Source organism: Schistocerca americana, chromosome 3 (genome assembly GCF_021461395.2).
Source record: "Schistocerca americana isolate TAMUIC-IGC-003095 chromosome 3, iqSchAmer2.1, whole genome shotgun sequence".
Taxonomy (NCBI): Eukaryota; Metazoa; Arthropoda; class Insecta; order Orthoptera; family Acrididae; genus Schistocerca; species Schistocerca americana.
Window position 1 is genome coordinate 153,597,369 of NC_060121.1, and position 15,319 is coordinate 153,612,687.

At 41.8% G+C, this 15,319-nt stretch overlaps 1 protein-coding gene across 1 annotated transcript in view; it reads right to left on the reverse strand.

Moving 5' to 3' along the window:
* Window positions 1–15,319, reverse strand: part of LOC124607496 — a 63,614-nt gene that overhangs the window by 16,186 nt on the left and 32,109 nt on the right. Inside the window, exon 3 of the mRNA XM_047139877.1 lies at window positions 4,677–5,020. Within this exon, the coding sequence (XP_046995833.1) occupies window positions 4,677–5,020 (344 nt within the window). The remainder of the gene's footprint in view (window positions 1–4,676; window positions 5,021–15,319) is intronic.

Genomic DNA, 15,319 nt, shown 5'->3' on the forward strand with positions numbered 1-15,319 from the left:
AACTCTATACTATATGAAGTAACGAATGATAATGAATAGTTGTATGAAGTAAATGGTAATTTGAATAATGAATAATGAAGTGTCTATTTTTTGCAGATGATAATAAATGATGATGAATATTTATATGAAGAATATGGTAATATGAATAATGAAGTTTTTCTTTGCAGATGATGAAAATGATGAAGTTATGGTAATATGAATAATGAAGTCTTTCTTTGCAGATGATGATAATGATGAAGTTAATATATTTACTATTAGTTAAGAGATGCTATGTAGTTATTTAAGTATTTGTTGCAGTTCCTTTTGACAGTATGTCTTATGTTGCATAGTATAATGATTGAATGTTTGGGAAAGACAGCTACAGTACATACATATTAAGTACACGTTTCATTACCTGTTAATTCGAAGTTTACTACTTTTCAGCATAATATACATTTTTTATTTCAGGGCAATAATTCACTTTGTATTTTTTCCAGGATAAGCTTTTCATGATATTAATATGCTACAAGCATTTAGTTATTAAACCTATTCCAGTACTTTACCCAGTTGTGTATCATTCATGAATGTGATCACATATACTCTACTTGTTTGATAAACTTGCTACAGCTGACTCATGACGAATGACGTTATTAATCCTTATCTCCGGCAATAAGTCAAAAGCATATATTTTCATTCCCCAGCAATTATCGATCCCAACGCAATGCATTGATAGCAAAAAAAAAATTTATTACTAGTCCCAGCTATTACCAGTATACAACCAAATAATGCTACCACTTAAAGATATATTTCTAGTCCTAAATGTAACGCAAATTTTTCTGATGTATTGATTCTATTATGTCTATGTATTATTGGACTACAGGCCTTGAGTAATAGTTACAGTGTGTTACATTTTAAATATGTCCTATGTCACTTGAATGATGAGTTCTGAATAACACTGAATAATGTTTTGTAAAACTATATGAATACTTTGTAAATGGCCAATGAGTGCCAATAAGTACTGCTATCAGATGAGTTATGAATAGTGTTTTGTAATACTTAATACTTGCTACATGTTTAGCCAATGAGTGCCAACAATTGTTCAGATCAGTTGATAGACTAGCGTAATTCTCAATGATGACTAGCATAAGACTTAATGTCCTTCACCTTCTGACCTAATTACTAGAAATTACTGCAATATCCGTTTGTCCTGTCCATCCTCATGATCATGGAGCACTATATTTGGTTTTTGCACTAATTCTCTGTTGATGGGAGATTATGGATTCTACAAGAATGTGGTGTTGACATATCAAGCTGTCCACCACCTTGAACGATGGAGATGTCATTATGGTCCTACTGTTTGGTGTACCTAATGTACTAACAAAATGATAACATACAATATTAATACAACATTTCAGTGTCTTGGCTACACTGATAAATACTTCAGGGAAGAGAAATTCAGATTGTCTCACTTGGTGTTGTGCTTCTGTAGAGAGATATGGACTTACAGTGCAGCTATGTGCAACCTACTGTGCTACAACCATGATGCAATCCTTCCCATTCCTTTTCTAGTTCTTGTAAAATGAAGACTTATACAGTGCGTTTAAATTCTTGTAAAACGATAAAGACATATATAGTGCATGTGCACATCATTTCATTTGTTAATATGATCAGTTGTCCTAAATATGCTAAAGACTTTTACAGTGCGTGTGCACTTCATTTCATTTGTTAATATGATCAGTTGTCCTAAATATGCTAAAGACTTTTACAGTGTGTGTGCACTTCATTTCATTTGTTAATATGATCAGTTGTCCTAAATATGCTAAAGACTTTTACAGTGCGTGTGCACTTCATTTCATTTGTTAATATGATCAGTTGTGCTAAATATGCTAAAGACTTTTACAGTGTGTGTGCACTTTATTTCATTTGTTAATATGATCAGTTGTCCTAAATATGCTAAAGACTTTTACAGTGCATGTGCAGTTTATTTCATTTGTTAATATGATCAGTTGTCCTAAGTATGCTAAAGACATATACAGTGTGTGTGCACTTTGTCATTTGTTAATATCTTTTGTACTCATTGCGTATACATTGTGTCATTTCTTGATATGTTCTGTACTCAATGCGTGTGCACTCTGTTTCATTACTTAATATGTTCTGCACCTATCAATAATGTATATACTCTGTGACTGTAGACTTAATAACTAAATAGACTATAGAAAAATTTATTGCTCAATGCATGTCCAATTGACTCACCATCGCTGCCAAAGTCTTGCCCCCCCCCCCCCCAGTGGAGGGTTATGTAAGAGGTCCATGATTAAGGAATTTGTTGTTAGCGCACTCGAGCAGATGTAATTTCGATGGATTGCTCACGCGCTGCCTACGATATGTAAGGTATAAGAGAATCTGAGACCAAAGAGCAGTGTTGACTGCAGTAGGAACTGTGTAGCAGTGGCAGTAAGTAGTTTGCTAGCGAGCAGTCTGGTGTATCGTGTTGGCTGGGCCGGTCGTGTGGAGCGATGTCGGAGCCTGAGCGTTATTGTATAAGGTAAAAGCAGCCTCGCGCATATGTAGTATTGTTATATCAAGTCCCAAGTAAATGTTTAAAAAAATCTCTTAATAATAATCTTTCTCATAAAAAGTAACTTTTGACGATCATTCATTTCAATTTAAAGAATTTACTAATTTCTCCAATCCTTGGTCATCCCTATTATTGAAAAGAAAAATCAGTTGTTTACTTTTATAAATGACAAATCTATCGGCCAGCATTGCACAGGGCTGCGCCAAAAAAATTTCTTATAGGAGCAGATATATATGCGTTATCCGGCGACCTAATTGAGGTAAGAATTTTCATTTTTTATTCAGAATGATCTTTCAGGGCCACGACGTAGCGCTGCTGACGTCCTAAATTTACCAGTTTAAATTGACAGTCAATTATTGAAAGGTTATAAGTGAGTCACATTTTTTATTATTGAGAGATTAGTCACATTTTATTATTGATGGGTTACGCAATTTTCCTGTTGGTAGGTTATACTGAATGTGAACGACATAATTATATTTTTTTTACTGTTGAGAGGTTTGGGAATTTTTCTGTTATGAGGTTACACTAAATGTGAATATTATTCGTAATACTTAATTTATATTGTGGAGAGGTTACAACCTGACCCAACATATCGAGGATGAGTCTGAGAGGAAAGAGATCACGGGAGTGGCATTCGTAGACCTTTCAGCTGCATATGATACTGTAAACCATCGGAGGCTCCTTAGGGAAGTATATAATGTGACAAGAGATTACCATTTAACTTCACTGTTAGGTACTTTGCTGCATAATAGGAGATTTTTGGCCTGTCTGCAGGGCAAGAAGAGCAAGTGGAGAAATCAGAGGAATGGCCTACCTCAGGGAAGCGTCCTCGCCCCAGCTCTGTATAATATATATACAAATGACCAATCAGTGCCAAACATCACGCGCCAACTTATGTATGCCGATGACACTGCAGTTGTAGCTCAAGGTAACAATTTTATGGATGTAGAGGAGAAATTAACCAGTACCTTGGAAGCTCTCTCCCAGTATTATGAGGCAAACCACCTAAGGCCGAACCCTTCCAAGACGCAGGTCTGTGCATTCCATTTAAAGAACAGGGAGGCAAATCGTGAATTAAATGTAATATGGAGAGGTGAACATCTCAACCATTGTAAAACGCCCAAAAATCTTGGTTTCACGTTGGATCGCACACTGACCTATAAACATCATTGTAATGCCACAAGGGAAAAAGTCTCAACTAGAAACAACATCATCAGGAAACTAGCCAGCGGATCCTGGGGTGCAAACCCAAAAGTCCTGCGAACTTCAGCCCTTGCGCTCAGTGTGGCAGCCGCGGAATACGCTGCTCCAGTATGGTCTGCATAAACACACGCGACAAAAGTTGATGTCGCGGTGAATGAAATGGCACGGATTGTTACCGGATGCTTGAGCCCAATCCCAGTGCACAAGATGTACTTTAATCATGGGGATCGCACCGCCCGACATACGACGCGACATCGCTGCCGAAGCCGAAAAAACCAAGCAAGAAAAGGACATGCGTCACCCGTTGTATGGACACCAGCCTGCTGACCGACGGCTTTGTTCGAGGAAGAGTTTCCTGTCATGTACCCGAGCCCTGGAAGGGTCGGCTGCAGAGAATCGTTTGAAAAGGTGGGACATCGATCTGAGAAATCCCCATAAAGATGTAAAAGAAAACTGGCGCCTGTTGGAGACCTACCATATACAGTCTGGAGAACCCTAAACCGTATGGGGGCAGAAGTGCCAAAGTGCAAGGCAAACCTGCAGCAATGGGGTTTCCTAAAAGAGAATGAGAACACTGTCTGTGTGGTTCTGTCCAGGATTCTCAACACCTGCTTATCTTTCCACATTTAGACCAGCCCTGCACAATGAATGATTTATGCGAGACAAATGACAAGGTCATATTGGCTGCTGATTTTTGGAAGTCTGAAGTCTAGTTCCGGACACAGAAAGTAAGTATCTTTGTGGTGTAGCAATTTTAATGGCCAGTAGTGTATTTTATCGCAAGTTTTTGATTTGTTTCACATTCTGACTTTCCTAGTCTCCAGAAACCTTTGTTGCTACTACTTGACACCGCAGAGTGTCAGGACACCCAGGCTGGGAAGCTTTGCTCCAGAGGACCAGCCTGGAGCTGACTTACTTGGTGGGGGAGGCCTCCCTCTTGGTGCCACGGGCCTCCAGCCCAGCCTTGGTGGCACCCGCCAGACGCAGCCCCAGCTCGCGGTCCAGCTGCTGGTCCAAGTTGAGGTCGAGGTCAGAGTCCGGCTCGAGGTTGAGGCTGAGTTTGAGGCTGCGTGGCAGCGCGGACAGCAGCTGGGCCAGGCGCTGCGGCCGGCAGCGGTGGTGGCACACCTCGGCCGTCAGGCGGGTCCACAGAGGGCCGCCGCAGTACAGCGCCGACAGCGAGTCCGCGCCATCTGCACCGCACACCGGGCACACGCACAGCTGCAGGGCGCTCCTCGCATCGACAACGGTCGCCTGACACTGTTATACCAAAGTACATTTGCAGCAACGATAGTGATGGGAGCTGGAGAAGTGAATAAAAATTTGTGCCATGGCCATGAGTCTAAGCCCTGTGTCTGCCTGCTTACTAGACAAAGATGCTGACCATTACACCACCAGATCACTACGGTCAACAATGCTGTACAAACTACCCAAGTCGAATTTCCTCCCCAACACAAACTTCGATTCAAATCTTCAGCTTATTTTCCCCCAAAACTGTCACTATTGCCAGGGCTCTCCAACATTGTGACAGCACACTGATGTTGGATGTAAGGGGTAAGTCCTGTACCACAGGTGATCCATACAGATCTCATAATTAAATTTTCCCTGAGATATTTTAAGTCTCCACTTGCTTTTAAGTCGAAATAAGGCCCCAGGAGTAGACAACATTCCATTAGAACTACTGACAGCCTTGGGAGAGCCAGCCCTGACAAAACTCTACCATCCGGTGAGCAAGATGTATGAGACAGGCGACATACCCTCAGACTTCAAGAAGAATATAATAATTCCAATCCCAAAGAAAGCAGGTGTTGACGGTTGTGAAAATTACCGAACTATCAGTTTAATAAGCCACGGCCGCAAAATACTAACACGAATTCTTTACAGACGAATGAAAGAACTGGTAGAAGCCGACCTCGAGGAAGATCAGTTTGGATTCTGTAGAAATATTGGAACACGTGAGGCAATACTGACCCTACGACTTATCTTAGAAAATACATTAAGGAAGGGCAAACCTACGTTTCTAGCATTTGTAGACTCGGAGAAAGGTTTTGACAATGTTGACTGGAATACTCTCTTTCAAATTCTGAAGATGTTAGGGGTAAAATACCGGGAGCGAAAGGCTATTTACAATTTGTACAGAAACCAGAAGGTAGTTATAAGAGTCGAGGGATATGAAAGGGAAGTAGTGGTTGGGAAGGGAGTGAGACATGGTTGTAACCTATCCCCGATGTTATTCAATCTGTATATTGAGCAAGCAGTAAAGGAAACAAAAGAAAAATTTGGAGTAGGAATTAAAATCCATGCATTTGACGTTGTAATTCTGTCAGAGACAGCAAAGGACCTAGAAGAGCAGTTGAATGGAATGGACAGTGTCTTGAAAGGAGGATATAAGATGAACATCAACAAAAGCAAAACGAGGATAATGGAATGTAGTCGAATTAAGTCGGTTGATGCTGAGGGAATTAGATTAGGAAATGAGACACTTAAAGTAGTAAAGGAGTTTTGCTATTTGGGGAGCAAAATAACTGATGACGGTCGAAGTAGAGAGGATTTAAAATGTAGACTGGCAATTGCAAGGAAAGCGTTTCTGAAGAAGAGAAATTTGTTAACATCGAGTACAGATTTGAGTGTCAAGGAGTCATTTCTGAAAGTATTTGTATGGAGTGTGGCCATGTATGGAAGTGAAACATGGACGATAAATAGGTTAGTCAAGAAGGGAATAGAAGCTTTCGAAATGTAGTGCGACAGAAGAATGCTTAAGATTAGATGGATAGATCACATAACTAATGAGGAGGTATTGAACAGAATTAGGGAGAAGAGAAATTTGTGGCACAACTTGACTAGAAGAATGGATCGGTTGGTAGGACAATTCTGAGGCATCAAGGTATCACCAATTTAGTACTGGAGGGCAACGCGGAGGGTAAAAATCGTAGAGGGAGACCAAGAGATGAATACAGTAAACAGATTCAGAAGGATGTAAGTTGCAGTACGTACTGGGAGATGAAGAAGCTTTCACAGGATAGAGTAGCATGGAGAGCTTCATTAAACCAGCCTCTGGACTGAAGAACACAACAACAACATTTTAAGTCTCATCTTTATCTACAGTAATGATGGAAGCTGAAGAAGTGAATTAAAATTTCCATTATTGTTGTAGATAAAGATGAAACTTAAAATGTCTCGGGGAAAATTTCATTACATAACATTTGCAGCAGTTGTGCTATTCTTCAGCCAACAGATAAACACTCCTATTAGAGCATAAAAAATGCGAAGATGTTCCTGTTTATTTAAAAGACTCTGACTGAAAAGTGGGGTACCAGCTGCATTACTCACCACCTTTAAAAAAATTCCCCAAAATCTTTGGCGTGCATATATATTCAAGTGCTTTTTTTCCAGTTGTCCTTCTTACTCACTCATATAGCACAACTCATTGTTATTATATCTTTGTGTCTCCCTGTCGTTGTCTCCTGTGTCACAGCCACAGTTGTCTTCATTCTGTCCTACTAATACCGCCTCCTTTCAATCCCACTGGCCTCCTCTCGCTCCCTTTACTGCTACTATCACATTCCTTCCTTGCTACTGCTGTCTCCTCTCATTGTCACTCTCATACTCATTGTCATTCTCATATATTCGGTCTCTCATTATCACTGGCTCAAATCCACTTCCACTTTCTCCTTCCTCTCTACCTCTCCTCCCCTCAGCCCTACCCCCACCCCTCACCTGATACTGTCTCATCCACTCCTTTACTAGCACTGTTCTGTCACTGTCCACTGTGTTCCACCGCCATCGTGTCCCTCTCTTTCTCTCACACCGCCATTGTCTCATCTGCTCTTTCTATACCACAACCACTGTCTACTATACTCCACTACAAGGGTAATCCCAAAAGTAAGGTCTCCTATTTTTTATAAGTACATAGACCTGTTTGTTTCTAAAATGGTTTACATTAGTTTACACCTTGAACATTTAGCTATTTTTCGACATAATCACCATTTTCGTCGATGCATTTTTGTAGACGCTGTGGCAGTTTTTGTACGCCCATGTCATACGACCTCGCCGCGATGCTGTTCAGAAAGTTATGAACCTCTTCTTTCACCTCATCGTCGGATCTAAATCGCTTTCCAGACACATCTTCTTTTAACCTAGGGAACAGGTGGTAGTCACTGGGAGCCAAGTCAGGACTATAGGGTGGGTGGGTGATTATGTTCCACTGAAACTTGCAGAAGAGCAACGGTTTGCCGAGCGATGTGTGGGCGAGCGTTGCCATGGACAATGTGTACGCCCTTGCTCAACATTCCTCTTCTCCGGTTCTTACCCGTCTTCCGGAACCGCGCCGCTGCTACAGTCGCAGGTTCGAATCCTGCCTCGGGCATGGATGTGTGTGATGTCCTTAGCTTAGTTAGGTTTAAGTAGTTCTAAGTTCTAGGGGACTGATGACCTCAGTAGTTAAATCCCACAGTGCTCAGAGCCATTTGAACCATCTTACCTGTTTAAGTTTTTGCAGAGTGTCACAGTACCTGTCAGCGTTAATTGTGGTCCCAGCGATTCAGCTCCGACGACGAAGTGAAAGAAGAGGTTCACAACTTTCTGAACAGCGATCTGGTATGACATGGGCATACAAAAACTGCCACAGCGTCTACAAAAATGCATCGACAGAAAAGGTGGTTATGTCGAAAAATAGCTAAATGTTCAAGCTGTAAACTGATGTAAACCACTGTAGAAATAAACAAGTCTATGTACTTACAAAAAAATAGGAGCCCTTACTTTTGGGATTAGCCTCGTACTTATTACTTTTTCGCCCCTTTCCCACTGCCATTGACTCCTTCCCTATCAGCATAGAAAAGGGCAAATACGTTCGTATGCCATAAATTTTAAATGTGCTAAGGAAGGCAGAATCAGGCAGCTGGTATCTGTTACGGCGTAAAGTCAGCGTCGGCACGCCAGTCGGGAACGCTAGACAAGAGACGGCTGCGAGAAGGGGCCAGCCAATCGCCCGCTGACCAACCTCCCTCCAGGATGACAACGCAACAGCAGCGGCCCCTATGTGAAGAGGACAAAAGCGCCGCGCCCAGCTGGTGGCAGCCCACTTCGATAGCAGCTTCAACGTTAGCCACTTCGTTAGTGACGCATCGTAGCCTCCATCCTTAGCAAGCTCTATGTAGCACAGACTTGTGTTTGTCTATTCTGAAGAAGACTGATTATTTTGTATGTCGCCCTTTGCTTGTGACACATCTATCAAAGTAAAGTAACTCCGCCTGTCTTATTGTATTAAAATTCATTAATCCAAGATGTTTCGTTGTTTGTCTAGTGAACCGAGTATGCAGGATTCCTAGACACAACAACAGTGGCTGCGAGGTGGAGGACTAACATGGCTACGAAGATGTCTGAATAACACAGCGAGAACCTGTCAATGTTCGAACCCCAAGCCGCCTGCTGCCATCGATTGTCTCTGTTTTGTTTTGTAGTGGGCTTTTGTGTTTTGCTGCACCTTAAATCTACCTTGTCTTTTATTTGGAGGGGTGTGTTTACATGTTTTAACAACAACTCTTATAGTGCTTTTTCTCTTCACTGTTTTCAGGTGAGCATTGCAGAAATTTTCTTTGCTTGTGTGCTTCTTTTTATTGCTTGCATTGTCTGTCTGTTGCATTTGCCTATTCTAAAATGAGCAACTCACATCTTCCACTCTCTGCTCGGACGCCTCAGCTACAAGCTAGATGCAACACAGCCAACACAGATGTTTCAGCTTCAGGCACAGCGGATCGCAACCCTTCTAACCACGGTACAGCAGTTACTGGCAAACCAAGCTACCAATGCAGTGCACCCAACCGACCAACAACTGTAGCTCTGAGTGCTATACCACCAATTTTCCACTTTAACGAAAAAGAAGAAGAATGGCTCGAGCAACAGTATGAAGCCCACATCATTGTTCTCAAAGTACCAGGTACTGCGAAACTACATTCCTTTTTGTCAACATTAGGAAGTGGTGTCTTTCGCCTGATTCAGAAATTGTTCCCTAACGCCACTTGGAGTGAACTTTCCTATGATCAGGTTGTAGGTTCCCTAACTAACTATTATGATTGTAGGTTCCCTAACTAACTATTATGACCAACAAGTGAATGTGGTGGCAGCTAAGAACCAATTCTTTCGTTGCAAGGAAAGGTCAGAACAGACTTATTGCGAGTTGGTAACAGATTTGCAGGGTAGGACGAAGAAGTGCAAATTCAAATGTACTTGTGGTGCTTTATATTCAGGTAATATGTTGCGTGTTGCGATTGTGTACAATGTAGCTGATGTCATCCTTAGAGAACAGATTTTGATACAGTCAGATCCACCATTTTATCATGTAGTGCAAATTCTAGATCAGTATGATTCAGGTGTATGAGCGGCCTATAAATTTGAGCAACCGCCAATTTGTCGGGTTGAATAATGCCTTACTCACGACCTGGACAGCAGGCAGCAACAGCACGCCTGTCTGAAACTAGCATGCGTCTGACAGCTTATGATGGACAAGAAATTCCTCTTTTCAGAAAATGTAGTTTGCCTGCCACGTCTCGCTCGCATACGCGAAATTTGACTTCCACTGAGTGTAAGGTGTCAAAGAAATAATACACTTTAAACTGAATTCCTGAAACAATTCCGCTTAACTAGATATGTAACACGACACAGTTACATGAAAATGTACGAATTTTATTGATAGGCAAAGCGAATAAACAAACCGACATTTCATTAATATAAAACACTAACTCACATTAGTAATTGCACACAAGTATTTTCCCGGACCCGAGCTACGAGACGCAGTTCTAAGGGAAGGAAAATTTATACGAAGGAATGCCCGTCCCGTATTCAGCTGAAACTTTCGCAGGGGGACACCTAGCAGACACAACGAGACGCCGGAGCCACTGTGTATCCCGCCACCAAAAGCAGCCGACCCTTCAGAAAGAATTTGTACAGGAAGATAGCGGGAGATGCCAGATAAACATCCGGAAAAACCCAACTCAGAACACTGGTCACTCACTGTAGCCACCTCTGTTAGAACGCCCGCGAAAGAAAAAGCTCTTTATCTCAGTATTACATAGCAGAAGTTAAACTCTGCCCTACAAAAGAAAGACACCTGTGATAGGCTACAAAAACTCGAATGTGTGCAGTTATAACAAGTACGAGCACTCTGATTGGCCAGAAAGAAAACGCGTGACCAGCTGTTTTGATATAGGCAAATTGCAAACAGAGTAATCCGCTTCTTCTCTTGCAGCAAATCATCGAGTGTTTGAGCAAGGTGACTTGCGCTGCGCTGAGACGATTGTGAGCGTCATTATGTGAACACTTGTTCACAGGCTCGTCTTAACTTAAACTGCACAATCTCCTAGCTCAGAGGATCGCACTGAACACTGACAGTTAACGCTTGCGAACGATTAGGGGGCAATGACGTACGCGCTATTTCAGTCAGATAACATATACCATGCCAAATAACTTAGCTACGGAATAACTAGGAGTCCTGGCTTCATCGAAGATGTAGGAAATGTATCCGATTGGTGTTTAACAGTCGAGAGAGATTTAAAATAGATTCACAGGTTCATAGCTCGTGCCAACAGCAGCCACTGCTGCCGACGACGAAAGGCAAACACACGCGTTCGCGCTATGCCAGCAAGAACTGTGGTAATCTCCGTCGCTCCAAATTTTTCTACATTCAAACATGACCTGTAGTTAAACATATTCACGACTTCTTAAAAGACATCATAGTCGCCGTTGATTGTATAAAATATTTATTATTACGATTGCAATTTCGGCCTTATGGGCATTTTCAAGTAACACTGTGCCGGCCGGTGTGGCCGAGCGGTTCTAGGCGCTACAGTCTGGAACCGCGCGACCGCTACGGTCGCAGATTCGAATCCTGCCGCGGGCATGGGTGTGTGTGATTTCCTTAGGTTAGTCAGGTTTAAGTAGTTCTAAGTTCTAGGGGACTGATGACCTTAGAAGTTAAGTCCCATAGTGCTCAGAGCCATTTGAACCAAGTAACACTGCAAAAGACGATATGTACTCATGTGAGACAGTCTTATATTCTGACAGAATGTAACTTTTGCAGTGTTACTTGAAAGTGGCCATAAGGCCGAAATTTCAATCGTAATAATAAATATTTATAATAGTCAACAGCGACTATGATGTCTTTTAAGAAATATTATATGACTGTGAATCCCAACCATGAGAAGTTAATCAAATATTCATGAGTGTCGGGCTTAACTGAAGCAGAAACGCGAGATACCCGATTTAACGAAGAGAGCTGATCAGCCACTGTACAGTGCTTTATACTGTTAAGTTATGGAATTGTTTTAACTGTGTACTTTTTGTTGATTGCTCTTTATCGAACCCCTTTCAATTTTGGGTATTTTCATTGTGCACTTAAGTGTAATTGATATCCCTGGACCCAATTGTATTTAATTTGTTTGTATTTTTATCGACCCCCAGACATGGTCATCAACCATCTCACCATTAAGGAACCCTATAATAGTTAGGAATTGCGCTTCACAGTTGTGAACACCCTGTATCAATATTTTACCATCTTGTATGTAATTTTGCTACCATTGCTATGTCATGAAGTCATACTTAGAGTAAAAATAAACCTTAATTACGAAAATCTAAGATTTTCTTTTTGCCTGAACCTGTACACTAATTTATGTTAGCTATAAAGTTTCCTTTACAGGGAGTGTAGTGGAACCGACACAGAGATCACTGCCTGACTACATCAACGTCTGTACTCCTGCACCCTTCTGAACTATGCATGATTGAGATGGTATCTTCCTACCTTGAAGGTCGTAGGTTCAAAACCAAATACCTAAAGCACTACCGAGCGAGGTGGCGCAGTGGTTAGCACACTGGACTCACATTCGGGAGGACGACGGTTCAATCCCGTCTCTGGCCATCCTGATTTAGGTTTTCCGTGATTTCCCTAAATCGTTTCAGGCAAATGCCGGGATGGTTCCTTTGAAAGGGCACGGCCGATTTCCTTCCCAATCCTTCCCTAACCCGAGCTTGTGCTCCGTCTCTAATGACCTCGTTGTCGACGGGACGTTAAACACTAACCACCACCACCACCACCTAAAGCACTCACAGAGCGTCCTTGCCCGAATGTGGTTGGAAAACAGATCAGAACCAGTCTCACACAAGTTAGATGTGCTAAAATCACGCGACTGTGAGAAAATAATTGGACTTGGTTCATTTCATTTGTTTGGCTTTCAAATTCAATGCCAAACGCAGTGTATCTAGCTTCCTGAAAGAATTCCCTGAACTCTTTTCTGAAGGTTTAGATAAGGCCAACAATTTTGTTGCACATATTACTATGCTCAGCCGAAATTTTGACGGGCCGGACCTGTTCCCGTTGGATTACGAGACAAAGTGGTTGCTGAACTTAAGGAGCTGTAAGACAGCGAAGCTATCGCGTCCATACAAGTTAGTCAGTAGGCAAGTCCACTGGTTTTGCTCCTCAAACCTTCCGGTGGCTTTCGCCTCTGAGTCTACAGTCAACCCACAAACTGTAATTGATATTTATCCATTGCCACACCCAGAGAATCTCATGGACAGATTAGGCGTTGGTCGCTACTGTTCAAAAATTGATTTGCACGACGCATGTCTTCAAATACTACTAAATCAAGAATCTCAAACCGCGTGTGTGTGTGAACCCTCATTTGGGCTTGTTTAAACATTTACGTTTGCCTTTTGGTAGTGCACCAGCTCCCGCCATTTTCCAATGGTATTTGGAACAGCTGACTGTTCAAGTACCAAACTAACTATTTGGACGATATTGTCGTAGCATGTCGTACACCTGAAGAACGCATTGAAAATTTGTGTGCTTTGTTTCGTGTGTTATCTGATGCATGACTAAAGTATAGACTGGAAAAGTGTGATTTTTTTTTTTAAGCTGAGTTGCAGCATCTTGGTCATGTCATAAACAGCCAAGGTGTACATCCTCTTCAGTCGCATTTGTTAGCTATACGTGATTTGGCCTTGTAACAATAACCAAAACGGCCTTGCTGTGCTGGTACTGCGAACGGCTGAAAGCAAGGGGAAACTACAGCCGTAATTTTTCCCGAGGGCATGCAGCTTTACTGTATGATTACATGATGATGGCGTCCTCTTGGGTAAAATATTCCGGAGGTAAAATAGTCCCCCATTCGGATCTCCGGGCGGGGACTACTCAAGAGGATGTCGTTATCAGGAGAAAGAAAACTGGCGTTCTACGGATCGGAGCGTGGAATGTCAGATCCCTTAATCGGGCAGGTAGGTTAGAAAATTTAAAAAGGGAAATGGATAGGTTGAAGTTAGATATAGTGGGAATTAGTGAAGTTCGGTGGCAGGAGGAACAAGACTTCTGGTCAGGTGACTACAGGGTTATAAACACAAAATCAAATAGGGGTAATGCAGGAGTAGGTTTAATAATGAATAGGAAAATAGGAATGCGGGTAAGCTACTACAAACAGCATAGTGAACGCATTATTGTGGCCAAGATAGATACGAAGCCCACGCCTACTACAGTAGTACAAGTTTATATGCCAACTAGCTCTGCAGATGACGAAGAAATTGAAGAAATGTATGATGAAATAAAAGAAATTATTCAGATTGTGAAGGGAGACGAAAATTTAATAGTCATGGGTGACTGGAATTCGAGTGTAGGAACAGGGAGAGAAGGAAACATAGTAGGTGAATATGGATTGGGGGACAGAAATGAAAGAGGAAGCCGCCTGGTCGAATTTTGCACAGAGCACAACATAATCATAACTAACACTTGGTTTAAGAATCATGAAAGAAGGTTGTATACATGGAAGAACCCTGGAGATACTAAAAGGTATCAGATAGATTATATAATGGTAAGACAGAGATTTAGGAACCAGGTTTTAAATTGTAAGACATTTCCAGGGGCAGATGTGGACTCTGACCACAATCTATTGGTTATGACCTGTAGATTAAAACTGAAGAAACTGCAAAAAGGTGGGACTTTAAGGAGATGGGACCTGGATAAACTAAAAGAACCAGAGGTTGTACAGAGATTCAGGGAGAGCATAAGGGAGCAATTGACAGGAATGGGGGAAATAAATACAGTAGAAGAAGAATGGGTAGCTTTGAGGGATGAAATAGTGAAGGCAGCAGAGGATCAAGTAGGTAAAAAGACGAGGGCTAGCAGAAATCCTTGGGTAACAGAAGAAATATTGAATTTAATTGATGAAAGGAGAAAATATAAAAATGCAGTAAGTGAAACAGGCAAAAAGGAATACAAACGTCTCAAAAATGAGATCGACAGGAAGCGCAAAATGGCTAAGCAGGGATGGCTAGAGGACAAATGTAAGGATGTAGAGGCCTATCTCACTAGGGGTAAGATAGATACCGCCTACAGGAAAATTAAAGAGACCTTTGGAGATAAGAGAACGACTTGTATGAATATCAAGAGCTCAGATGGAAACCCAGTTCTAAGCAAAGAAGGGAAAGCAGAAAGGTGGAAGGAGTATATAGAGGGTCTATACAAGGGCGATGTACTTGAGGACAATATTATGGAAATGGAAGAGGATGTAGATGAAGATG